Below are 26,539 nucleotides of genomic sequence, written 5' to 3'. Positions count from 1 at the left end.
CTTTTAATGCCATCTTATCTCAAAGATAAGAGGCAATTCTTTTGTGCTTGAAAATATATCACTCTTAAGCTTCAACATCTCCCTGCTACAGTGGGATCAAATTGACGACCTAGTACAATTGAGAAATACAGTATGATGTATGAGTCTGTGCAAGAGACAGAATTGTCTTACTATTTAAAAGCCACGTTTCACATCTTTTCCAACACAAATGATGGAGAATGGTGGAGAATCCGTAGATTTAAACACCTGTCTTCTCAGCTCTGAATCCACTTCAGCCGTTAAGTTAAGAAGTAATACATTCAGCATGAATGGAAAGCCCAATCTTTCAAACTGAGAAAACCACTCTCTTTTAAGAGCCAACAATAACCAGAGGGCCTGTATCCTGGCAGTGCATGTATCTTACTTTTGTGAAGAAACAGATAAAAGCAGACTTTGAGTTCAGCCTGTGAAATTTAAGACTGTTGTAGATGAGCTTTCTCTTGAGCATATCCTGCTGTGCATGATCACTTCTGTCAATCCTTTTTGTTGTTGCTTTGTGCTTATATTACATGTCAAGCACACATCAGCAGATCCTCTGGCCCAACTTTTAGTTGAAAGAGTAGAAATGAAAAAGAAATGTCAAATAAAAAAGCCCCTTGGCATGTCGATGCCTGGTAAGATAATTGTTGAGTTACAGGTATAGATTTGACAACCCTCTCAACCCCAATCAACACTGATGCATTGTTCAGATGTGACAGGGTTGCATCTGCAATTCAGCTGTTGAATATGCATTACTAAAACATAATCTTATTCAAAGCTGAAACATTTAGACACTTATTTAATAAGTTGAAAACAGAAACTATTCTGGTGATTGACCAATCGTTATTTTTACTGTTGGTTATATAGGGAACGCGTCTTTGGTCCGGACTAGGTTATTTTAAAACCAATTGGATGGATTGTCATGAAATTTCGTACGGACATTCATAGTTCCCAGAAGATGTATCATAATGACTTTGATGGTCCCTTGATTTCCTGAAGCGCCACTAGGAAGGTGGACTTTTGCCATGATTATGTCTAATTAGCTGAGGTTAGTATGTTGCCACACTAAACTAAAATAATGAAAATACTAAGCATTAGCATATTGGTGTTAGCATTTAGCTCAAAACACCACTGTGTCTGTACAACCTCACTTAGCAGCATGGCCATATATGGTCGTTCAGTTAAAACTGACTTTTAATCAAATACATTTCAGAACACCACATTGTGTTCAGAGAAACTATGAAAAAACATATTATCTGACATTTACTAGACAGAAATAATAGTCATTTAATCAGAAAATGTGCAGAGTAATTGATAATCAATATGCTTGGCCCTGAGCTAATGTGTGTACTCTAATGAAAATCCATCAGAGATTCACTGGCATGTATTTCTGACTTCATTAGAGATAACAGAAATATAACAGGCCTAATCAGACTTTTTTTACCACAGTCACAGAGGGTGTTCTGACCTAGTCAACAGTTTGCAGTAAAGAGGAGGATGTTTTTTCTTCTCCCCAGAGAACCTGTTTTTAAAGCAATCATGACCCACATTTGCATGAAATTGTTCGGCTATGTCCCGCCTGGTAGATAGATAGAATCGGAGGATGAAACCCTCTTTATTAGTCACATACATGCACACAGCAGAGCACACACAGTGAAATTGGTCCTCTGCATTTAACCCATCCTAGTGCTAGGAGCAGTGGGCAGCTATTGTGCAGCGCCCGGGGTTTGTTTTTTTTTAGATGGTGAACTGAACACCGAGTACCACTGCTTTCAGTCTGGATGAAAACAATACTGGCTAATTGACCATACCAGTCATACTTTGATTGAACTGAGGGTAGGAAATTGACACTGTGGCACCGAGGCAGATAACAAGTGCAAAGAAAATGCATGTCGAAAAGTATTATTTTGCTGGTAACGCTCACTTCAACAGACTTCAAGTCCCAGTGCATTTGCAAACCATCCCTTATGTCCAATAAGTCTACATTTTGGCTTCTTATGAATACATCACATAATAATCCCTAACTACCATCTCTACTCTCACTGGAGGCCTCAGTTTAATGTCATTTCTGTTGTTTATTTGCAAATTTATTTTGACTACTGATCAATTTCACAGTCTCTCCTCAGCTTGCCTCTATGTTCATACAAACATTTAATCCAGCCATTTAAATTACAACTCGTTGAAATGCATAACTGCTTTTAACGCATGAAATGTATTTATTTGGAGTGAAATGAGAGATTGTTCTAGCGTTTTGAAAACTGCAGACAGATTACTCTATTGGCTTGCTGCTGCTGTCAGCGGCCATTTCAAAGTGGACCTGGTTCATAAAGAAATCATGTTTTAAAAGATGTTACATGTCTTCCATTTAAACTTTGATTAAATCAAGCATGTAAAGCATCATTAGCCTACTGTGTCAAAACTTAAATAATGAGTTGCTAATTATATGCCATGTGTGATACAGAAGGAAAATGACTTAGATAGTACAGGACAATCCTTGATGGAGACGCTGCAAGGTAGGGAGGTTCTGCTAGAAACAACAAAAAGTGCAGGCGGAGGCAAGGAGAGCTACATCATGAAAAACAAAGCTCTTGAGTTCCAGGAACAAGATAAAAAAGAAACTTGTCACTCCTGCATTTTTTTTCCCAGGGACAAGAAGCGCGATAACTTTGCTTTCACACTCACACAGACATGAAACCCACCCACTCTTAGCACACATCTCTGTGTGCAGGCCTGGTTCTGTGAAACCTCAAGAAAACACTCAACTCAGCTCTTTGTTTTAAGGTGTTCCCTTAGAGAGCTTTTTTCAGTAAAGCAGATGTGCTGTCAATGGGTTCTCCAGAACACACACCACACCACACCACACCACACCACACCACACCACACCACGCCACCACACTTACATTTCTAAATGTGCACAGTCATTTATCACAGCAATGTAATACAATTACACAAACCCCACACACACACACACACACACACACACACACACACACACACACACACACACACACACACACACACACACACACACACACACACACACACACACACACACACACACACACACACACACACACTTGTATTTTAAGCAATGTAAACTGGGAGAATTATTCCCAGCATGCATTTTTATCTTGTAATGTTTACAAACAATATATTTATAATTAAATGACATTGATGTAAAATGTCTCAATGAGGCACTCTTTTAAAAGCATTTTTTAGTTCTATTAAAGATAGAGTTATGAGAGAAGTTATTTCATACAGCTTTATAAAAAAAGAATTTGGAATGTAACCGTGGACCGAGCTGGGTTTCAAAGAAAATGTCAAATTGGAGTATTAAAAATAATGTCTAAAAAGTAGATAGATGTATATTAAGAATAAACTCTGATTGATTCGATGACATTTACAAGATTACAGACACTACGAAAAGAAAAAAAACACAAGCTTCTCCTTTAAAAGCTGAAAGAGTAAAGTGATGAAGACATTATAATGCTTTATTAATTAAAATCCAAAAATATAACATATCACTGTTTGTGATTCACAATGAGTACTTTTCCTTTTTTCATTGAATAACATATTTATAACTACTTTAACTAAAGTTATATTTTGAATGCAGGAGTTTTACTGGTAAGTGTTTCTAAACAGTGGTACTATATGTCAGTTCTTTATCCAACACTACAAACTAACTCATTTTGAAAGTAATACTAGTTTTAGGTTGGATTTCTGAAGGGAGAAGATGTGAAGGGAGAGATGTGTAACACATTGTATAGTTGCAGCTTTCAGTATTCAACATAACTTACAGTTTCCATCAGACATATCGATGTGACATTCACACGCAGCTACGATTAATGTGTCAGGGAGGAACAGACTCTTTATGATACCTGAAATCCATTAGAGCCAGGAGAAGAAGAAGGAAGATGGCAGGAGGAGGTGTTACAGCCCCCTGTGCTGCAGCTGAATAATTCAAGCGACATCTTCACCTCAGTGCAGAATACGTGAACAAATAGCTCTGATTTGAAGCTTTGTATGCTGTGCATGTTCAGTCAGAGCTCTGGTCTTTCTGGCTTTAGTTCTTCACAAGAAATGTGCACAGAGGCTATATCCAACACTCATACACTGAAGGATGAATGTCTCGCTGATCACTGATCCTTTGCTGGGAGAGAAAAAGCTGAAGATCAAAGAGTCTGTGTTTTCTCTTCTTGTTTTTCTGTGCTGAAGCATCGAGTGTTGTCTAATGAGTCTGAGCGAATTACTATGGTCTTACTCAGTTTCATCAGATGGCTGTCTTGTCTTAACACTGTTTCAAAGCAAGCTAAGAAACATCAATATTAATCAATGTGGAACAAAAATGACTATTCAGAAATTAGAACACATAAGTTAAATAAGTATGCAACATTTTCCATTCTATGTTGGCCAGGAGTGTACATTACATTACAATTAATTTAGCTGATGCGTTTAATCCAAAGCAACAGTAAATGCATTTAACCATAAAGATTCAAACTCAAAACAACAAAAAAAGTGAAGATATATTTGCTTCAAACAAGCCAAACCTGTGAGGATCCACAGTACTGCCTCCCTGTTTGCGTCTGTTTGTGTGTCTCCCTGGCTGGGCATGGCTGACCTACTTTTGGATTCCGCCTCTACACCTCCTCAGCTGCAACTCATCCCACTGATTGCCACTACTCACCTGCACCTGTATAAAATCCCGGTTCTCATCTCCAGTCTTCGCCAGTTCGTTGTTAAACCTGCGGTGATCCACCTGTTACTCCGCCAGCCACGTCCAGCCACTCACCCCTTTTGCCTTGATCTTCTGCCGTCGCTCTCCAAGTGTGATTCCCTGGGCCATCCTTCCTAGTCCCCCTCTGCTCCGTCCACTGGATTTCCCCGCGTGCTCCTTCCTTCCCCCAACACGGCCACTACTCCCAGACCCAGTCCTGTTTCTGGCAATAAACTATTTAATTCACTCCACCCTTCGTCTTCTGTGTTTGAAGTGTGGGTTCAACCTAGTTGTTCGTTCTGAGCCTAACAAAACCGTGCTTGTCCATTAGTTTCAACTAGGCTTTACCCTTATAGCACCCTTTAAGTGCTATATACTTTATTTATTTAATGACTAAGATACAAGCGAAACAGTAGGGTTTTTAGTTTACGACGGAATATACAGTATGTCCTGATATCAGCCAGCACGGTCTTCTGCTACGTGTCTCTGCTCTCATTTTCATGCCCCTACATTGTCATTGCGGCTATCCAAACGTTCCTGTGAGGACGGCTCTAACACGTTTTGTGCCCTTTCACCCCTGAGTCAGAGACTTGTTTTACACAATTTCCTCCCTTATTTCTGGCTCTAGAGATGAGAAGGCCGGGCTTGTGTAGTCTTGCCATGCCAGAGTCATTTAACTGTGACAGAACACGAGGATGACCCTTTTTCTTTTTCTCAAATCTGTTTGAGAAAGTCTAGCTTTAGTTTATCTTTTGGCTTCTTTAATCTTGCCATTTGATTCTTTCCATTGATACACAATTATGTCAACGCGCTGTAAACAGAGACTGACGTGTTCTTTACCTTTTCAAACACCACAGCTACAGACCTACTGCCTTTCTTCATCACTTGTATCTCACTAAATCCATCAAAATGATGTATCTTTTTCAGGCCTGGTTAAATTGTATGCATACAATTCTTTAATGTCACATTGTGTTGAATTGTAAAATTGATCATGATAACTACGGGAGGTGAAAAAAAGTGATACATGTAGAGCAGAGGCTGGTATCCCCAGGGGAGGCTCAGTGAATGTAAGATATCAAACATTACTTTAGTTACCAAAAGAACATCTCAGAATATTCTAAATGCGTGTGATTTGGGTGAAGAGGGTTCAGACCTTGTGAAAACCTCCGATGTAAAGGGAATGAGAGGATCATCTAAAGCTATAATATTAGATAGGAAAAAGGAAACAAGAATATAAATAGCTCAGAAGTGTGGGAGAGAGCAACAAGGAACGACACCTGTCACAACGTGATGTATCATGCACATAAACTGCCTTCGTAATTGGGCCTTTGAATTATAATGTCAAACAGGACTTCAGTCTAAGTCAAACATGCCTATCAAAGATCTTTCCTCTGGCTCATATTCAACATTTGATGGTGTTTTCAGCAATCACGCGTCTTTCTGAATATGGCTGTAAATACAACTCGAAACATCTACACTGTAGCTATTGCACATTATTTTATTTACATGATTTGCAATACATGCTTCACTCACTGCTTTGTTGTATAATCTCTTATATTTTCTTTTTGTCATGGCTGTGCATTGATTTGAAAGGCTTAATTTCTACAGGCCTTTGTTTTGGTCTCAGACTCTTGGACTCCACAGATCAATAAGGAAAATGGGATTGAAGCAAATGACCCGGAAAATAAATGGAGCCAACAGATCTAATCGGTCGCATTTAGCCCAGCATGGAGCCTTCGGTCGTGTTGTTTCAGCGGCAGCCTTGTTTGCTCCCTTAACACGCGTCACAGTTATTTCTAAATACTTGTCCATCACATTTTTTGGACTTCACGTCGATACAATTTTATATCATGATGCAGCTTACCAGAAAAAGGTGTTTGGATTTGAAATGGAATCATGGTGTCCAAAGTATCTTCACTCGAGCATTTTAAGATATGATGTTATTCTAGGTTCTCTTTATCCATAACTGTACTAGCTGTCCTTTCTTTTATGATTTTCATTTTAAATTCCCCTATCATTCTTTCATTCATATATTTATATCCAATAAGTCAGGATTTCTCATCCTGAAAACTCCCATCTCACTCAGATGTTTTCTCCAGATGTGTCTGATGGACACTGTCAGTGTGGAATACCATGATTTCATCCAAGAGGAATAACACTAAAGTTACTTATTAAATGATGCGTACTTTTTTTTATTTCTCAGTAATAAGAAATGATACTTTAATTCTTGTCTCACATACACCACAGGTATGCTTTAACGAAACATGTGGGTGTCTCTTAGGATGTATTAGCTGCTTTTGTTTTTACAGTAGTTTTTCACTTATTTTCCTTTTTTGCCAGATTTAAAGTTTAAAAATCAAATTATAGTCAAGTGTTCAAGAGTTGCTTCCTCATCAAATCATACACCAAACTTTCCTGAGTGAAGGATACATTGCTGACCAGCACATCTTGATGTTTCCAAGGCTTATTACAAGACACAAGTGGGTGATAGAAATTGAATACAGGAAACTGCTGGGATGACCTGTCAGAGATCTTGTGGCTAAATTGAAATCTATGGCAGTTTTAGCTGCCTCACGAAGCTGAAATGATTATTACACACAAGAAAAAAAGATGATGAAAAAGAGAGATAACTTTTCTGGTCACTTTTACTTGCCGCTGTGTGGGGTGAAGGTTTGTGCTGAGGGTATCCTGAGATTCACAGAAGTGTGGTAAAGTTATTTTTTTGTGTAAATATGTCTCTTCTTCAGTCTGTAATGTAGCCTATATATACCAAACAAGATTCTTTGTGCAAGCGCTAATAAGAATGAGCAGATTATGTTAAAGGTTATGCCTGTTGCTCTGCAGGTCGATGCACTGTATTTGAAATTGCGGTAAAGGCTGCACTAACACATTATGTTTGATTTACCTATTGTATGTTTTTATTTACATGGTTTACAATACATGCTTCCTTCACTCCTTTGTTGTATTATCGGTTATCTTTTTTTTCTCTGTCACTTTATTCTGTCATGGCCGTGCATTGATTTGAAAGGCTTAATTCCTACAGGCCTGTTTTGGGTATTTTGTCGTACACCTTTTGGTGTAAAATGTTAAATAGGATACTGTTTGCTCACAGTTTAGCTATAACAATTTTATATGGTAATAACATGACCTTTACAGCCTGTTTTGCTCTCTTTAAGAGGCCAAATAAATGAAGTATTGCAGCTTTAAAGCATCGAAGCGATGTGGAGATGTCCTGTAAAACAAGCTTCTGTCTCCCCACAAAATCAAGAAATATAAGGTTGTCTTTTATTGTTCCTGTGACAAGCATGTACAGTACGCCCATTCTGTCTGGCCACTCATATTTGCACATGGTGTGTTTTGATAGCAATATGCTGCATGAAAGAATTAAATCAGGGAAGCTACATCAGCAGCCTGACGATAATTGTCCATTACAGCGCTGTCTGCCATCTTGTGCAGAAACTGAACACATGCTGACTCTTTAGACCCATACAGTTGCGATGGGATTAGAGATAGATGATTTTTAAATACAACCCTATGAGAAACTTTAATGGGATTTTAAAAGGAACATTTCTTAATCAGAGAGATGATGTGTTGTTTTTTTGTGTGTTTTTTGAATGATAATGTCATCATCATGGCAGCATTGCAGTGTTTTCAAGCATCTGCCAATGCTGAGTAAAAACACCACACACTTACATACTCTACATTAAAAGATATATTGCCGTAATTACACGGTTACCCGTTTTGCTGGTGTGACTATTGATTGGTGGAAGTTACAGTGTCAGACCCTCCGAGTGTTTCTCTCACAGATGGTCTGATCCTAATGAACCAGACTAATAAGCCAGATGCCTTCGTGCTGTACCATACAAGGCCTTGCGAGGTGACATGGAAAGAATGTTAAATACATCTTTAATCGACGACGAGGAGAGGATCCATGGTGGCATGTACAATCTGATTTAACTTCCTATTATTGTACATCAACTGACATGTTTGGAGGGGATACACTAATATAATGGAGGACCTGTTGGAGTTGACATTGCATTTTACTCACTGTACCACATTGTAATTGGTGACGGGTCGGTAACGTGAAGATAAGTTTTAACTATCAGCTAGGACTTCAAACATGTATCCCTTCCTCCTTCATCATGTTTTTGGTTTTTGCTTTACCCAGCTTCAGTGTATGGGGTGGTAATGGATGCTGTGCAAACCATCTGCAAGTCGTTTATAATGTTGTGTATAATGAGTCTTCCTGAGCATTTTGTGTGTTGCTGGCAGCCTGTGCCTCTCTGCTTGAGTCATTCTCACTGTTGGTTCGTCTTTGTCTGTCTGCTCTCAATCTGCCTGCCTGTCTGTGTGTTTACTTGTACTACATTTTCTAAATCACTCTTAGAAGAATGGCAGCCAAGATATTAAGACATTATGCCGCTCTTTTATTGGATGCATTCATCATTAAAAAGGCAAGACGGCATTTAATATTGCAGCAGAACTCTAATTAAAATGTAATGCTACCACAATCCATTGATGGTAATTACCATTTTGGACTGGCTGCATTGATATGCTGCACTGATCTCTTTTTTAAGCAGCTCATTAGAAGGTTTGGCCTTTAAAAGCAACAAGCAGGCATCCATTTTCTTTCTCTAGTTTGTTCCAAAGGGTGTGTGACATCCAGTAGAGGGTAGCATAGAGTTTACAATGACAAACTGTGTCTCTTCTCTTCCAGGGCCAAAGTGTTTCGGGGAAAGAAGGTCCTTGGTGACTACGACATCAAAGTAGAGCAGGTATCGTATTGATTTTTATTGACCCATGATGACACAGAATCATATATAGAAGGTTGAAAAGGGATCAGAAAAGAGATGAAAGTGAACCGACAACAACTGACAGTACATGTGACAGTGATCTGCCGAGAAAGGAGCACAGCAAGGTGTGGCCTGTGATGGCAGCAGTTCTGCTGGACTGCACCATTTGGTCAAGACTGCAATTTTTATTAGATTGATACCCATCAACCCTTCTGTGCAGATATTCATGGAGCCTGGAGTCATTTTCAACTTTTTAAAAAATGTGTTTAGTGAAATATCTCAACATTCTGAAGATAGATTGGAAAAAGACATTATGTGCCTAGTGGACCAATCCTAATGACTTTAGAGAACATCTGACGTTTGTTTTAACTCCAGCTAGAGATTAACACATTTGGTTTTGATTAAAATATCTGGACATCCAGGCATATTAGCATTGTACACATAAAAAAGATTCTCTGCCAGGAATCCGTGTTACAGGTTTCCAACCCTGTCTGCCCCACAGAAAGTGCAGAGTGTTTTTGTTCTTTTGCACTAGTTATCCTCAGCAAAAAATGACTTTGTGCTGTGTATGATAACACGTGAATAAATATATAGTAACACAACACATATAAAACCATCAGTTTCATTATCTTGAGATGTTTGTGACATTTGTGGTTTCATATTGGTTGAACAACCCTAACCAGGAAACCAATTTCATGTTTGCATGATTTTGTTAGTGCATGAAACTGAAATGAGTATTTTCTAGGGTTTAAGACCAGACAGCTTCACGGCTAATAGAGGTTGACAATGAAATTATGACCTCAAGCCTTCACACAGAAACAGAAATAGCCACAAGAGACCGGAGTCTGCAGCTATGAGTCACAGGCCAATCCTCAGTTTGTAACCACAATGCATTATTTGACTCTAGAATAACAATATTGTTTATGTATACAATAAAACTGTTTGTCACAGTGTATTATAACAGCTCATTAAAATGCTATAGTGTTTCTTTTCATTTTTCATTCATCTTTCACTGCTTCTGCAAAATACATCTTCAAAAGAGAAAAGTATTTATATACCAGTTTTGTTGCCGGTTTAACCATCTATAAAAATTATAAAGAAGATATACCCCGTATACAAATAACGGTCATTATGGTATAATGTTGAAAAACCTGAATATTCTGCTTATTGTTTATGAAATTTCATTGTCTCGTGTTCTCTTTCCACCCTTTGTAGGCCGAGTTTTCAGAGGTTAACCTTGTCTCACATTCAAATGGAAACTGTAACGTGGACATGCAAGTCATCAGGGGCGGGACGAAAGTAGTCAGGTCAGTAATACGCACGCACGCACGCACACACACACACACACACACACACACACACACACACACACACACACACACACACACACACACACACACACACACACACACACAAACACGCACACGCACACGCACACGCACACACTCCTTAGATTAATAGAAACCATGAAAAAGCAACCAAACCTCAACCATTGACAATAAATCCCAAACTTACTTCTGGAATTACTTTGTAAATCTTTCCATATTTTGGAAGACATTTGGCTCTATCAGGAAGAGAGTAATAACAACTTAGACTCATTTTCAAACCCCATCGCAGAGCTGCTGTATAACTCATATGCATCAATTAAAGATGATCCAAATATCTTTTTGGGGAAATCAAAATGATTCCTCTTGGAAATAAACTTTTTGTTTGCTGCAAGCTCTCAACAGTGGAAAAAGGACGGAGGCGTATGACCACAGTCATTACCCACACTACAGACACGTGAACGCACTGTAAACCAGACAATCACACACCACAGACCACACTGACACAGACACCAGCGCCCCCGCTGAGGACTGCCAGAGATTAAGTAAGACGTATACTCCCACTGCTCACCAACAAAACCAACAGGAAATAAAGACGGCAGCCTCAGACTGATCATCAGCGTCTCTGCCCTGTAATTATGCTTTATGAGCGGTTTGTCCTTAAAATGTGCACGCACAAACACTGACCTGAGCTGAAGCAGATTCAGGGATTCAGGGAAACTTAGATCTTTGGTTGGTAGACAAAATGATGCACATTCATCTGACCCGACAGTATCATGTCTACAGGAGCTTTATTCTTTAAAACCTGAGCTCCTCGTAGACCTCCATAGTTGTATCATCGCCTACGTCTCAGCCAAACGTTGACCTGCTGTGGAGAAAAAGGATTGCGTTTGCAAGATAATTGTCTGTCTATAATTGTTGTCTGCCTGCCTGAGTTCATTGCAGTCTTTTACGACTTGGACGTTTTCAACTATCTTCAATTGTCTCTGTAATTACACTGTGTTTATCGATTTCAAGTCAAAGCAGTGATTTGCTATGTAAGCCTCACCAGGAAGGAGATTTGATGTTTTCCAAACATTTGGCTACATATTCTTCAGCTCCTGTCTACCTTCTTTAATGTTTTAATATATTTTAATATCTTAAGACCTTTATTTTTGCAATTGTGCAATTGAAATAACAAATTTTAAGTGAAAACATCGAACAAGAAGAAACCGTCTACCACAACCCTACAATATAAAGAAATATTCACTGTCAGCATGTAGGAGAAGAAAAGGGAACGCATCTTCACAAGGGTTATCATTTATTAATGATGACAAGTCATTTGAAGAATAAGTCAGTTATTATTTTATTGAGTAAATACAGTAAAATATTCTAAATAAATAGAAATAATAACTGTGTGTCTGAATAATGTCCAATGTTTTAAAATGGTAGGAAAAACCATTTTAGGAAAAACCCTGCTGTTAATTCATGTAGCGCCATAGTAAGGTCCATTTTTTTCCCTAATACTTTGGTTTATGACCGAATACCCAGAAAACTAATGACATCAGCCTAGCTTTGCTTTGTGTTCAGTGCTAATTAACAGATGTAAACATATCAACAAAATGTATGAAAAGGAAAGGTCAAATATAGTAAGTAATAACAATACGCATATATCCGCAAACCCATTAGCTCCCATATGAATGTTTTTAATGCAGTCAACAAGCTCTTCCTCAACAGTAAACAGAACACCTATTCACCAGCATGTTTGCACTGTGATTTTTAGTGTGATTTTTAGCATGTGAGCTTGTGAGCATTTTGCTTAAAGAGCTGATATGCAGCTTAGCAAAGCTGCTAGCATGGCTGTACTCTTGTTTCATATAGGTTAAAAAAGCAGAGTGAAAGCTAGTTGGAATGACTATAGCCCTGCTACTCACTGATTCAGATTTGAATGGAGTCATCTTCACAGCTTACTGTCTGCTATGAAGAGATATCAGTCACATAAGTCGCTGTGTCTCTCCACCAGAGTCTTTTTATACTTTCCTGAAGAGTGTGATTAGTATTCTCGGTGCATGAGGAGCCGGTGGTGGTCCCCCTGTGCCAGAGTTTTCTCTCACTCCTCTCGATGTCTCTTTTACTCTGTATTATTTGTCTCTTTTCCCTCCCCTCTTCCCTCTCCTTCTCTGCCTTTCCTCACACTCTCTTTCATAGTCAGAGAGAAAAGAAAAGATAACAGGAGTCATGCCCTATCACCATCAACCTATCACTGAGCTGAACTGCATTGGATTCCGTTTTTGCCTTTAATCTCACTGATGGCATCGAGTTAGTTGCCATCAGTGAGTTTTTAATATTTTGCTCTGCAGACTGATGGGCGTCTGTGGCTCAAAAAGTAGGGTTGGCCGTACACCAGTGGGAAAATCTGTAGTTTCATCTGGTAATGGATCATAAAACCCCGCACATGGAACCTATTGCTGTCAGATAATGTTTACTTGTTAAGATCCATCCCTTATTTAACATCAGATTCGTAAAGCTATTTCCACGCTATCAATTTTAACTTTGGCCTTGGGAAACCTGCGGACTAATGACTAACATGTTTGTTGTTTTGCATCAGCCATGTAAAGCACCTTCTTTGTTTTTTTACATGGCAAGAGTGAATTGCTAATTTCGACACTCTTTCTGAACATTATTTATAAAACAATATGAGCAGTGCCTGTTTACTAGAGATAGTGTGTTGTTCCTGTTACCACAGCCGCTCCCTCTTGTCTTACTCAATAATTTATTACAACATAAAGGGTCCATCCATCATTTTGCTCAAGATAATCTGCTTACTGTTGTTAAAGTGCCCAAGATCCAGGTCCACTGTCACTGTTTGAAAAGGTTAATTCAATTAGGAAAACATCTGGCATCATCAATGCTTCATATCCAACTGAAGCACAAATTTTTAGAGCCAAACTCAATGTGCCGTAATGAGGTGGAATTGCAATCTGCTAAGAGAGAGCAAGTCAGGAACACAGTTTCAAACATGAAGGGTTTACTTGTTTATTACATTTATTTTATGATTGGTAATTCACATCATAGGTATATTTTTCACTGATACTGAAAAGGGATTCTTATAAAATGACACATCATGAAGTCCTATTATTTAAATAAAAGTGTCATTTTAATTATAGATAATGGAGAAATAAATGCAACATCAATAACCCACTTCAGGCTTCATTAACCATCAGACGGGTTTGTGTGTGCCAGGAAAATTAGATCTCTTGTAAAAAATTCCTATACTTAGCAATCCTCCATTGTCTTTCTTCCTCCATCTGATATAAGTTATTTATGTGGTCAGACAGACTTATCCTCTCACTGCCTCCTCAGTAAAAGACAAATGCACTACCTTGTGGGTTTTCCCATTACACCATGACCTTTAATTAATGCCATCTCTTCTCTATCTTCCCAACACAAATGCAGGTCTGTAACATCAGCCAGATCCAAATGTCTGACTTTATTAATAACAATGCTTTGACCCTTTTTCCTGACACTGTGAAGTGAACCGTATTCATAAAGTCATTAAAAAAAATGTGTATCTGTGCAGATAAATACTTGTGTAAGTGACGTACAGTATTTCACCCTTCTTCATATCTTTGCTTGCATTGCAGGACTTTCAGGCCTGACTTGGTCTTGGTACGCCAGCACGCCTTCAGCATGGCCCAGAACGAGGACTTTAGAAACCTGATCATTGGTCTGCAGTATGCGGGCATCCCCTCAGTCAACTCTCTGGATTCCATCTACAACCTCTGTGACAAACCTTGGGCTGTAAGCAGTTTCAGCAAAACTACTTTACACCTGCAAGAACCTACAAAAAGTTGTATCACTATACTTTGCATTAAATAGATGTGGAAATATGTTTTAATGGAGCTTGTAACTGTCTATTTCAATTTTGATTAGGGTGACTCATGCGTGTTTCTTGGCTTCAAGCAAAGTTACAAATCTAACGATCTATATGATTACTTAATGTCTCTGTTCTAAGCTTTAAATTGCAGTTAACTCTCTCCCTGAACTTCTCTCTTTCCATTTTCCTCCTCTCTATCAGTTCTCCCAGCTGACTAATAACCAGAAGAGGCTGGGTTCAGATAAGATCCCTCTCATTGATCAGACTTTCTACCCCAACTACAAAGACATGGTAAGATTTGTATTGCATAATATCCGATACCTTCCGTAAAATCGTCCCTCCAAAACTACATTTCTCATTAATTGACTAAATGTGTGACATATGGATTTAAAAACAAACATGGAATATCATTTTGAATCACTTCAAAACATGCCATTAACCACCTACTTGAGGTAAGTTGTGTTGTGTTTTTAAACAGGTTGAGGTGACTGAAAGATTACCTGATAAAACAAATATAAAATGCAGTATGTAACTGTGTTGAGATAAGTGACCTTGCTGATTCTCTGTATGCATTTGATTTACTATATATTCACTAACATGCCTATAAAGTATACTAAAGAGGTGAAGCATGATCATTATTTTCCTCTGTAGGCACCAGAGTGCTTTTTCATTGCTACTCTGTTGGAGATTTTCTGAAACAGCAGCAACCCTTTGAAAAGCTTGGAAAAACCTGCCATCGCTAAGCTCTCTTTGAAATACTGTAAAGGGTCGTGATTTTGGAAAAGAAAGAGTCATTGTCACACTATTACATTGAGACATTTTATATACAATCTTTTTTGGTACATGGAAATAGAAAACTCTATAGACAGAGACATAAATACAAACCCAAACAATTTTTTTCAGTATAAAACAAACGTGAAATTGTTTGATAGCGCTTCACTAAAGCTATACAGTTATTATGCATTATTATCATTTCATGTCATAAAAGCCTTAATTTAATTATTGACATATTTCCAAATAGTTTAAATTCACTGCACTGTATTATGCAGGTAACATTTATGTATGTTAACGTTGAATGTGATGCTTACATGACTTTTGAATAGGGGCTCATGCATGAAGATAGCAAGTGGTAATGCATTTCAATCTGTATTATTTTAGTGAAGTAATCTAGTAACAAGACAGGGGTCAATTCAGAGTTGGGTGTTTTAATAAATGTTGAGTCATCATATTAAATAAAGCCTATTAAATCACTGATTATAGCTTATTCATGAATATCAGTTGTTTCTCTTTTTTGTTGATTAATCTTTATCTTTTCTTGAACTTGTATATTGAGGAGAATCCATTTCCTGTTTTTTTAGGAGTTCAAGAACAGTGAATTGAACTGTGTCCTGTTACCTCACTTCTCCTAGGGAGCAGGGGCTTGGCTTCTACAGGTGGCAGTGCTGTTGTTAAATTGCTGGATTAGATTTTTTTGGCAAAGGAAATAGTACAACTAAGGAAACTAAACACACAAAACCTCAAGATAACAACTTGTATGCTATAAGTCAAGAATGGGTTAGCCTTTCAAATGTTAATTTTTACTCAATTACAATATTTACATTCTCAGCCGTTTGAGATTATAAACTGTGATGATTTAGATGTACAAAAATTATAGTCACATATAATGTGTCAAACTTTATCAAATTATTATTAATTGGAGAATGCCTGGTGTTGCTTTGCTTTACATACGTATATACAGTGCTTTTTCATTTGCATGGGACTATTATTCGATAATATAAAAAGCAACATCAGAATGTGTGGAATGTGTGGCAGTGCTGCAGTCAACCTGCAAACAATTGGGAATGCTTGATTACAGTGTGTGAAGTAAACTTTATGGCAGAAGTTGGCAGATTTTTTCTGTTATTGTCGTCCTATAGTTTTTAAGTAAATGACCAACTTATTCATACCTTCAGTAAATGCATACCGCAAATGGTTATATAGCCTTTTGTAAGGTATGCATCAACGAAAATGAAGTGTTAAGTGTTTTTCAAGGTGATTACTTTACCTTCAGGCCATCGGAAATAAAGAAAGGATTCACTGTGGGGTGAATCATTTGCTCTGCTGCTGATATTATTTTGTCAAAAATTGAAGGTGAAGTAGAATATGAGAGGAAATGACAGGGGAATTTCAAAAGCCCATGCCGCTTACAACAATTTTCCTGAACTCCGCTAACAGAAATTGGGTTAAACTCCCTTCTGTGAAAAAAACAATTCAGCCAATTTCTTTTACCAAAATCAGTTGCTACTTTGCATGCCACATTTGATCTACATAAGCAAAAGCAGGAAACATTTCACAGGACTTTGCAGGAGTTAAATGGAGTACATTGAACATCAGAACTACAGGTCAAGGGTCAGCCAGGTCCAGGAAGTCTTTCTCGGGCGGGGGTCCACCCCGGTACCAGCTACATGTTGTGTCAGAGCGGCGGATACACGCATACTGCCGAGCCTGCTCTCCATTTAGGCTGTTATCCAGCAGCCAGTCCGTCCACAAGCACTCGTTTTCTCCTGTTGATGCACACGGCACTGTGTAGCAGGTGTTGATCTGCAGATAGAAGAGTTTTTGAGTAGCCTCATTATTTGTTGCTAAAGTCTGCTTTGCATGTGTTGAGAATGAGAGTTGCGTTGAGTTAGATTTGAAAGAATATCTCTATCGACACATAAAGCTAAGAATGAGTGGTGATTGTAAAATAAATCACTTTAAAGTCTTTTGTACTAAAATACAGAAAAGGTTTGAGTGAGAGATGAGAAAAACAACTGTTTGCAGTTTATTTCTGGAGGTTACTCTAGGGCAGATTCATGAGTGTGTCAAAGATAAATATGAATGAATACAGAACAAACAGTCCTTACTCACTCTGCATTCACAGCCCATCTGGTATCTGTAGTTGAGATTCTTCTTCTGTGACACGGATAAGTTGTCCCAAGACTCTACGAGGTCACATTGACCAATGGAAATTCTCCCATCACTCCACATACTTCCTGTTTTGGGACAATACAACACTTCCATTGAAAATGTCATCCTTCATTCAGTAATTGACGTTATGTTGTTGTATTTAACAGCCTATTGGATTATTATTTAAAAGCAAACCTGTTATCTGTTCACAGTTTATATACTTCAGTTACGTTTTCTAGAATTATCTTTCTTGCCAAGAGTTACATTAGAAGATGGATCGTAAAAACTTGACAGATAAGAAGGAGTGTAAGGTTTTGCCTGGATATTTTCCCCTGTTTCCAGTCTTTAATATTTAATAAAGGTATTCTGATTCTGATGCTAACTGGATGCTGTCTGCAGCATGTACCATACACAAAGTCATATTGATTTTCTAACCTTACTCTTGGCAGAGTAGAAAGAAAAAATACATATATTTCCCAAAACTTAACTTATTGTGGCCTTTTCCTACTAAAAGTGTAATACAAAGATTGACCATTGCTCACTGTACCTGAAAGCAAATACCCTGCTTTATTGTTGGAGTCCAGTTTGACTCCACACAGTGAGGAGAAGACTGGGGTGTACACGTACTGAATATCCTTGGCCTTGTCAAAACCCTTGAACATCTATAAGCAGAGACACACAGGGAGAGATTGGAGAGGAAATAAGGGGGTACAAACCTGGCCAAATGCAAATTAAATACACTATAATGTGGCAACAATATAAGCAGCAATAATAGAAGGACAATTTACTATATGTCTCCAAAAGAGACCTAGTTTGGATTCAGGGTGGGAACTTTTGTGGTAACTTGAGAGAGATGGAAGAATATTTTCTTTAAAACTGAGCAGTAAATTAAATTAAAATGTTGTAATGTTATCAAAAGTTGACCTCTGCTACTGTACTTGTCTTGTAGGGTTCTTCCACTTGTGTGAATAGACTCCAAAATATAGAAATAAAACTGACTTTTTCAATTTGAAGCAGACACTAATGGCCAGTATTCATCACGAACATTAAACACCTTGTAGTCAAATAGAGATGGACAGTTTTGTGTCCGTGTGAATAAATGTTTTTATCAATAGACCAATTAGAATTACTTTTCCTATCCGGACAGTGAAGCCAATGCCCACGTAATTATAGAGCTATTGTACTATACACACATCAGCATAAACGGTAGCAATTATGCTTGCATGCAGCAGCAGCAGCTGTTAGTACGGTACAGAGATCTCACCTTGATCATTTTGATTTCATACTGGATCATCTTCATGTAAGGTGAGGAGCTGTTGCTAGGCGACACAATCTTCTCTCCGGAGATCTTTGCTCTTATCACTGACAGGAGAAAAGAATAAGAAAAAAAGAGGTTTGAGATGAATTGAATAGCCATATGAATGCAGGATGCAAGATGAGATTGTGATTTACATGCAAGAAGTATCCATGTTTATAGTTAGTGGGCTACATCTTTCTCCTTTACTCTGGATTATCGATGGATAAATGTGTTTTTTCATTTTTTATTTCCATTCTCCTTCCTCCTTTATCATTTTGCTTGTCAACTCGTCTTCCCCCTCATACAGACAGTGCAGCAATCCCTCTCAGTAGTGATACAGGATGTGTCCCTTCTCTCCTCTGGGAGGGAAATCAAAACCCACATGGAATAACAAGTAGCTCTCTGATGGCACACTCCCATTAAGTGACTCCACACACACATTTATGAATACAGTATTTAACAAATACATACTAACTCAAGCCAAAACCGTGTCTGGAACAGAAGGGATATCCTGTACTCTTAATGTAGTAAAAGGATAAAGTAGCAGTGTAATTGGTCTGTGGTTCTTCAACAGGACTTTTGAAGTCATATCATTTTACAACCTCTCATTAAAGACAAAACCCTCATTGCACTGAAGATATTATTAATGTTTGACGTTTCAGTCCCACAAGCCACAACATGCAGTTAACACTGCGCCAGATAAAACAGTGTTATACCAGACATACAGAACTTCTTTTTCCTTCCATCAAACCCATTCATTTTTGACTTTTTGACATCTGCATGCGTCATTCTGTTAACTACTAAATTCATTTCACTGTCAAACATATCGTTACAACTAATAACATTGCTTTAGCTTAATCAATCAAACATAATTAAGTGTACTATTAGAAATTAGCTTTTTTACGGTTATTAAAAAGTCCTACCAAGTGACTTTGAACATGGCAGACTGCTGCATTAGCTTTTATCTAGCATTAACAGAAAAGCATTTTCACAACAAAAGAAAAGGCATACAGTTTTATCATTAATCATCGTTAGCCTAAAGGGAGCATTTGGATTGTATTAGACTGTGTTTGGATTTGTATGAGGTACTTATCCATATTGAGTGAATAACCTACTTAGATTGCGGTCTGCACTCCCCAGATTAAAGAAGCAGACAGGAGTTATTCAACGTAATCAAATCTTTACTGTTGTGGACAGGGGCATGAACCTTTTTTTATTTGAAATCATGAACCCATTTTCAAAAATAACTACAATTTTCAAGTAAAGGTGTGGCTCTGATAACGCTTTAAGTGCATTATGCACTGTGTAAGGAGGTGAAGCCAGACGGACTTAGCAACAATAATAAAATGGTGGTGGGGTTTAGCAAAGATGATTGATTATACTGTTTTTATACATATAATAGGCAAAATAGATGTAAGTAACTCAAATATCCTTATTGTTTAATCTGGTGAGCAATGCAAATCTTACACTACTTTGCCTGTGACGGCTATTGAGTATATTCTGTACTATATAACAAACTTTTCCTTTTCCTCAACACTAAAAGAGAATATATGGTCCCCTCTAGATGCACCTGAGTGAAATAAAAACAGAGAAGGAAACAAACAGGAGTGGAGCAAGTGACCTTGGAATAGCCGTGAACAAAATAATATAAGATACACTATAAGAGAGGGAGAGAAAAGTCACCCTAACCCTCAACCTTTCTCACAGCTTCCCAAATAATTTCCTTGTTTGAACTTTCTGCCTCATCACATAACTACACCCTGGAGCTCATTGTGTTCTTTTGGACCAGGAGAAGAATATTTTTTCTTAGTCAAACACGCAAGAAGATAGGAAAAGCAGGAAAACAAACAAACGGACTGACAGCAAGTTAATTGGATCTTGCATCAACTGGTCCAATGACGGGTCACTTTTGGAAAATAACTGAAGGCACATGAAGCTTGATTGTAATGGTCTTGTAGAGCATGCAGTATATCAGAAAACATGGGGCCTGCATCCGACTTTAGATTAATACAGAATGCTTGATGCTGATAAGTTGCTCCAAATAAAGTATAAAGCATCTTGAGCTTCTTCAAAAAAAAACGTTATTATCTGACCTCACAAGGACACCACAAACCTGTAAACCCGACTCCATACAGGCAGCTGTGACCTAAAAAACCTCGAAGCCAAAGATACAAAAACTCAGTTTAATATAGGGCTTATATATATTAATATAGATTTAGATTGACTTTTTCTTTTCTTGAGTATTTATATGTTATGTTACTTTATATATCTACCAAACTGTATTTAAGTGAAATTGACTTTTTAGTCCAATGCATTTATTTAAAAACAGACTATTGTAATATACTATGCAGGTCAGGATTTTACATGCAAAACATATGCTCAACAATTAGTTGTTTAGGTATTAAATAGTGCTCATGTAATAGGTTGTAACACTATATCAGTTTAATTCCATAATTAGGGAAAATAATAATAAAGAACCATTTATTATTAAACAATTTAAAACTGACATGTGGTCTCTGATAGACCTCAAACATATCTTCAATGTTTTCTTACTTATGAGCCGATAACTAAAACCAATACAATTTATCTGTGATCAACCAAAGCTTCCAGTATACTCTATAAGATGTCATTGAAGGGTCAAAAACCCCTCACACCCACACCACACACCGACACACAGACACACACCGACACACACACACACACACACACACCTTTTCAACATCCAAATAGTGGGCGCTGTGTCCAAAATCTTTACATTTTCAAAACTGATAATCCAACAATCTCTCCCAATTTATACCATGTTTGGTCAGCTATACAGAGGAGAGAAAGCTAGCTAGCTTTGATCCACATCATCATAATACATACAAACTAGTTTTGTTCAACAAACCAAAACACCAAAAGTATTGCTCTACTTGCAAAGAAGTATCTACTTGAAGTTTGAGTATCTGTTAGTGATATTCAAACAAGTATTGTTTTAGGCCTCTGACACATCTCCTTTTGAACCTTTAAACATCAGCACACCCTCCTCAACTACGATTACAGTCCTGAATACGCCTGTCATGCTCACTGGAAAAATAACCACTTAACCAATGATGATAATCATATTATTGCCCTTTTTTGTTCATTCCAGCTCTTGGATGTGCACTTTGGCAAGAAGAAACTGAGAGTAGATGAAGTGCTTTGGAAAATTAGCTGCCCCATTAAAATGTTCCCTTCTGAGCAGAATAATGACCCTTAATAATGGTTATAATCCACAACGGCATAACTGCACTCCGTAAGGATCAAATAGTTGGCAGTGTGAGCATTGGCTGTATATCATTGCAAAATGGAAGGGCAAATAATCTTCTATAGCCAATAATCCAAGAATAGCAGAGTCATATTCACTAGAGCAGATCAGTGGATTTAGTTGGATCACCATCCCGGCATAATCATTTTTGGGGCAGTTATTGTGTGTATAATTATATTTATTGTAGATGTAATGACTGGAAAGCCAAACTGAATTCATTCCATGTTTCTGGGGTCTTTCTTAAATGATTCTCTTGGCCCAGATTCTCCAAAATGTTTACCCCCCCATGTAGACATGTTTGAACTGTGCAGGCTATGTTACCCAGTCAATTCAGTTGCTGCAGCTGTTTGATTACCAGGAACAGGACAGGCCCATCTTCAGAGGGAAAGTGGTTGTGCATCTTCCTCACAGCTACATAACCAAAGAGAAATATTGCAAACTTGAACCATGAGAACTGATGTAGTAAGTAACTTCCCCCTTTCCTGATGAATCGGCACCCTTGTCATGCTCACAAAGCTGGACTGTCAGTGGGCTTTCACACTGATATTGTTAGTATGCAGACCATTAGACCAAGCCTATAGACATGGAAATGAAGTGGGGAGAGTGAGGGAAAGAAAGAGAGAGAGATGGAGTAGGCTGTGTTGGCATGGCTTGGCCTTCGTCCAACACACACACACTCACACTCATGCACACAATCTCAAATACACAAACACAGCCAGGAAATCGTCTAAGGTTTGTCCAGATGGGATATTAGTCAGATGTACAGCTTTATTCAAAGGCCTCATCGACTCTGACAATACTGTCAGGTCAACTAAAGGCCACCACCAGCCTCAAAAACAACCAGGACAGTGTAGCAACAGATGCCAAGAGATGAAAAGTGTTCTAAGACACAATTAGAGTGAGTGAGGGATTTTCCTTATTTGTTATTCATGGGTCCAATGATTTGTATACCTAAAAAGAGCACGGACTCTTGTATCCATTCAGAGATGGACTTACATTTAGACTTAACAAACACCAGTCCCCAAGCATAACCAGAGAAAATGGTATGAAAGTACAATAGAAAACAAGTTCATTATTTGTCCTGTCACACAGTTTACAATGATAATGGTGGAATAAATGGTGCCTCTAATGCTGTTAGGTCATATTTTTGATTTTGCCAACTGAAACAAGAATTGTATGTAATCTATGTTGTTATTGGTTGCTAGCTAAATAATAATCATTAGCTTCATTGGTTGGTTGGAAGTTCTGTGTGTGACTGACTTGGTCTCATACAGGATTTTGGAAAACATGCAGTTCATGCAACAGACTTGATATCATGCTAAAGAACATTGCTATGTTTTTGTACTCTAGTAGTCTAGTATGACATGCAGTAAATTATGATGGGGGGGATTTAACTTCAAACTGATATTTGTTCTTTTGCTTACAGCAACACAAACAGACAGGAGTTAAGATGGTTTTTAGATTTATACTTGCATGTATCTTTTCTTTCTTTGTAAGAGTAAAAACTTTGCTGAAGTTGTTGAATTGTTTAATTCGATATACCAGGACAGACATGCTAACATTGCATTACACTCTGACAGCAAAGTATTATGTGACTCCCACGCAGGGTGTACAGTGGATGTCTAACCTTTATTCCCACAAAATATTGTACTTGTCTATTTATAGACTCTTGAAGTATAAATAAATTAGCTTAAAATGCTACTGTTTGCAGCTCACTTTGAAAAACAAGCACAGTTTCTCTTTGTATCTTTGCTCTTGTAACTTTGGTTTTGGAAAGGATAAATTCGAAAGACAATTGTCCAAATTCTCGGGGAAACAGTGTTTAGCCACATCCGACATAATCCAAAACACAACGCTTCAACATGTAGAGAAATCCAAAGCACTACATAACTACTGTAACTTGCTTCTAAATGGCTACGAGAAAAACGTTCAGCATGAATTGCTTCTGTGTCTTGCTAAATAGTTTTGGGGCTCTTATGTTGCCAAAAACAATGATAGAACAAAAGACCAGAAGAGGTTTATAACAACTGGAGAGAGTGCTATACAAGCATAGTTTCTAGATTGACACATGGTTTAGGTCTGTGTAGTCGGACTGAGGGAAGCTTTGCAAAGCCAGGCCTGTTGAAGATCTCGAGTTGTTCATTTGAAGAAAACAGAATAACCATACAGGCTGTCCATCTGACTCGTATAGAAACACTGTATGTAAAACTGTCCTAATAACACTGCCCCAAATACTCTCATTGTGTTCTCATAACCCAGATCTAATCTGGCGTTATGGTGGTTTTGAAAACAGGTGTCAGCCTCAATTTCAGACTGATTATTTTTACGAGACACATCTTCAGAGTACTTTGAAGGAGCTGACCTATTTATGCACAGAGGGACATACAGACCAATTAGAAAAACAAGACAAAAATGCCATTAAAGCGGTTTCTTCATCTACTTTCACTTTTTTTTCTGCCTCTCTTCTCTGCTGGAGTGTAACCTTTGACAGAAGCACATACTTCAGCTTTCCACAGTCGGGAGCCAAGTACTCAAAGTCAGAGCAGAGTGTTGGTTTTGGCCTTAGCTTAGACAAGAAAGAACTGGATGATGGGGGGGCGTCAGACAGAAAGACAGGCAGACAACCCTGCAGACAAACAGACAGACAGATAGAAAGTATGCCAGGGGCCACTAGGCACCGGCTGTTTTTTTAGGGTTTGTTTTTACAGGGTTGAGAGCAAGACGACTCAATTATGTAACTGCAAAAAACAGATAGCCGGTTGTCCAGGATTCGAAAAAGTAGCATTACCACTAATGGACATGAGTGCTTATTGCCACATAGGAAAGAGAAGGCAGTCAGAAAAACAACTGTGTCCATGTAATTCATATAAATATGATATGAAAGTTCATTCACGGACAGTAATCTATAATCAGTGCCCTATCAATCCAGCAGACATATATTTAATTTAGATATCCTATATAATGCTTGAATTAGTACACTTGTTACTGATTGACAATTAAAGAAAGCCCCAACAATAAAAACAATAATAAATCAAAGTAATTTGTTTTCACCTCATACATATTTCGTACCTCATTCATATTCTCAGTTGGTTTTACTTCTTGACCTCCCACAAAATCCATTTAATTGATCAGAAATCCAAATCAGAGTCCCATCCTCCAGACCCTCTTAAATGATTGCATTCACAGTGAGTACTCTATCTGTATTAAACACAGCAGCCTTTTTATTCTAAACTCTTAAGTGAACAGAAATTAAATGGGTCTTCAGTTATTAACTCACCAATCTCAGCACTGCAGAATAGCTGCTGTGGGTGTGCTGGGTGGCAGCTACATCCCTCCACAACTTCCTCCATGCCTGCACCAAGCAAAAGGAGAACCCAGAGCCCCAGACACGCACTCCGCTCCTGGGACAAGGCCATGATGACTGTGCCCGCTCCACCACTTGATGAACGCTCTGCACCCTTCTTCTGATCCTTCTAAGTTCCACGGGAAAAGCAGATCAGGCAACAACAGGGGAAGGAAGAGATAGAAGAGATGAAGTAGTGAGATTAGCTCTGCTGAGCTGAAAGGCAGCTGTGGATAAAAAAATGTTTCATAAGTTTTAAAACACCTCTGATTTCACGCAGGAGAAAATGGCTCGAGTTGAAGAGAAGGCTGCTGCTGCCACTGCTCTTTCTTTCTCTCTGTTTCTCTCCCTCGCTGGAGACAACACACAGAAAAACATACAATAGTCGGATCCCCTCACACTCTGGTCTTGAATGCTGAGAGGGTCGCACACAGGGAGCCTCTTATGTACTCAACAATTTAGGGACCTCCTCAAAACGCAGGGGAAAAAAAACGACCATCCTTTGCCTCTTCTTGTAACCCTCTTTTGATGTCCTCCCTCTCCTCCCATTGGCTACCAGAGTTGCATTCAAGCAGTTAGTCATGAACATTAAGACCAATTAAAGTGTTGTTGGGCAGGTTTTTAAGCATAATTACAATTTAGAAAAGTGTTCTCTTGAGATGAAGCTCACATCAGTGAATTGAGTCATAAATGGAAACGATAATCATAAAAAAATACTATCTTTAGAGTACAAATATTGATGTTTTGAGGGATACTGGGGCAATTACTTGTTAAAACAGCCCTTTAGGACCAATGTTAATAAAAAGACATCTTATTGAGCACATTTAAAAAGAAACAGTAAAGACGGACAGAAAACTGACAAACAGACGGTTGATATATAATGTATTTATATATAATATGATGATCAATTAAGTTCAGATCATGCTCATAAACATGTGCCTCTGCATCTTTCACGTGTGTTTTGTTAGTTTTCTGACAT

The 26,539-nt window shown here is 38.1% G+C and overlaps 2 protein-coding genes across 3 annotated transcripts in view; one reads left to right on the top strand and one right to left on the bottom strand.

The window, feature by feature from the left end:
- syn2b (synapsin IIb) overlaps positions 1–26,539 on the top strand; it is a 62,409-nt gene that overhangs the window by 22,603 nt on the left and 13,267 nt on the right. The window contains exons 2-5 of the mRNA XM_063911309.1: positions 9,450–9,507; positions 10,741–10,832; positions 14,474–14,630; positions 14,908–14,997. Coding sequence (XP_063767379.1) covers positions 9,450–9,507; positions 10,741–10,832; positions 14,474–14,630; positions 14,908–14,997 — 397 coding nt within the window. The remainder of the gene's footprint in view (positions 1–9,449; positions 9,508–10,740; positions 10,833–14,473; positions 14,631–14,907; positions 14,998–26,539) is intronic.
- Positions 15,512–26,036, bottom strand: LOC134882206 (metalloproteinase inhibitor 4-like). Of its 2 annotated transcripts, none has more exons than XM_063909810.1 (6): positions 25,825–26,036; positions 25,495–25,690; positions 18,899–18,996; positions 18,182–18,296; positions 17,596–17,720; positions 15,512–17,286 (listed from the first exon to the last, which is right to left on the bottom strand). In XM_063909810.1, exons 1-6 carry the CDS (start codon positions 25,936–25,938, stop codon positions 17,089–17,091), a joined length of 846 nt encoding a protein of 281 aa, XP_063765880.1. In that variant the 5' UTR covers positions 25,939–26,036; the 3' UTR covers positions 15,512–17,088. The 2 variants fall into 2 exon arrangements, with proteins under 2 accessions (XP_063765880.1, XP_063765881.1); XM_063909811.1 differs by having other exon boundaries at positions 25,495–25,687; positions 25,825–25,982.

Source organism: Eleginops maclovinus, chromosome 20, assembly GCF_036324505.1.
Source record: "Eleginops maclovinus isolate JMC-PN-2008 ecotype Puerto Natales chromosome 20, JC_Emac_rtc_rv5, whole genome shotgun sequence".
Lineage (NCBI taxonomy): Eukaryota > Metazoa > Chordata > Actinopteri > Perciformes > Eleginopidae > Eleginops > Eleginops maclovinus.
This window is presented reverse-complemented; position numbering and strand designations above follow the sequence as displayed.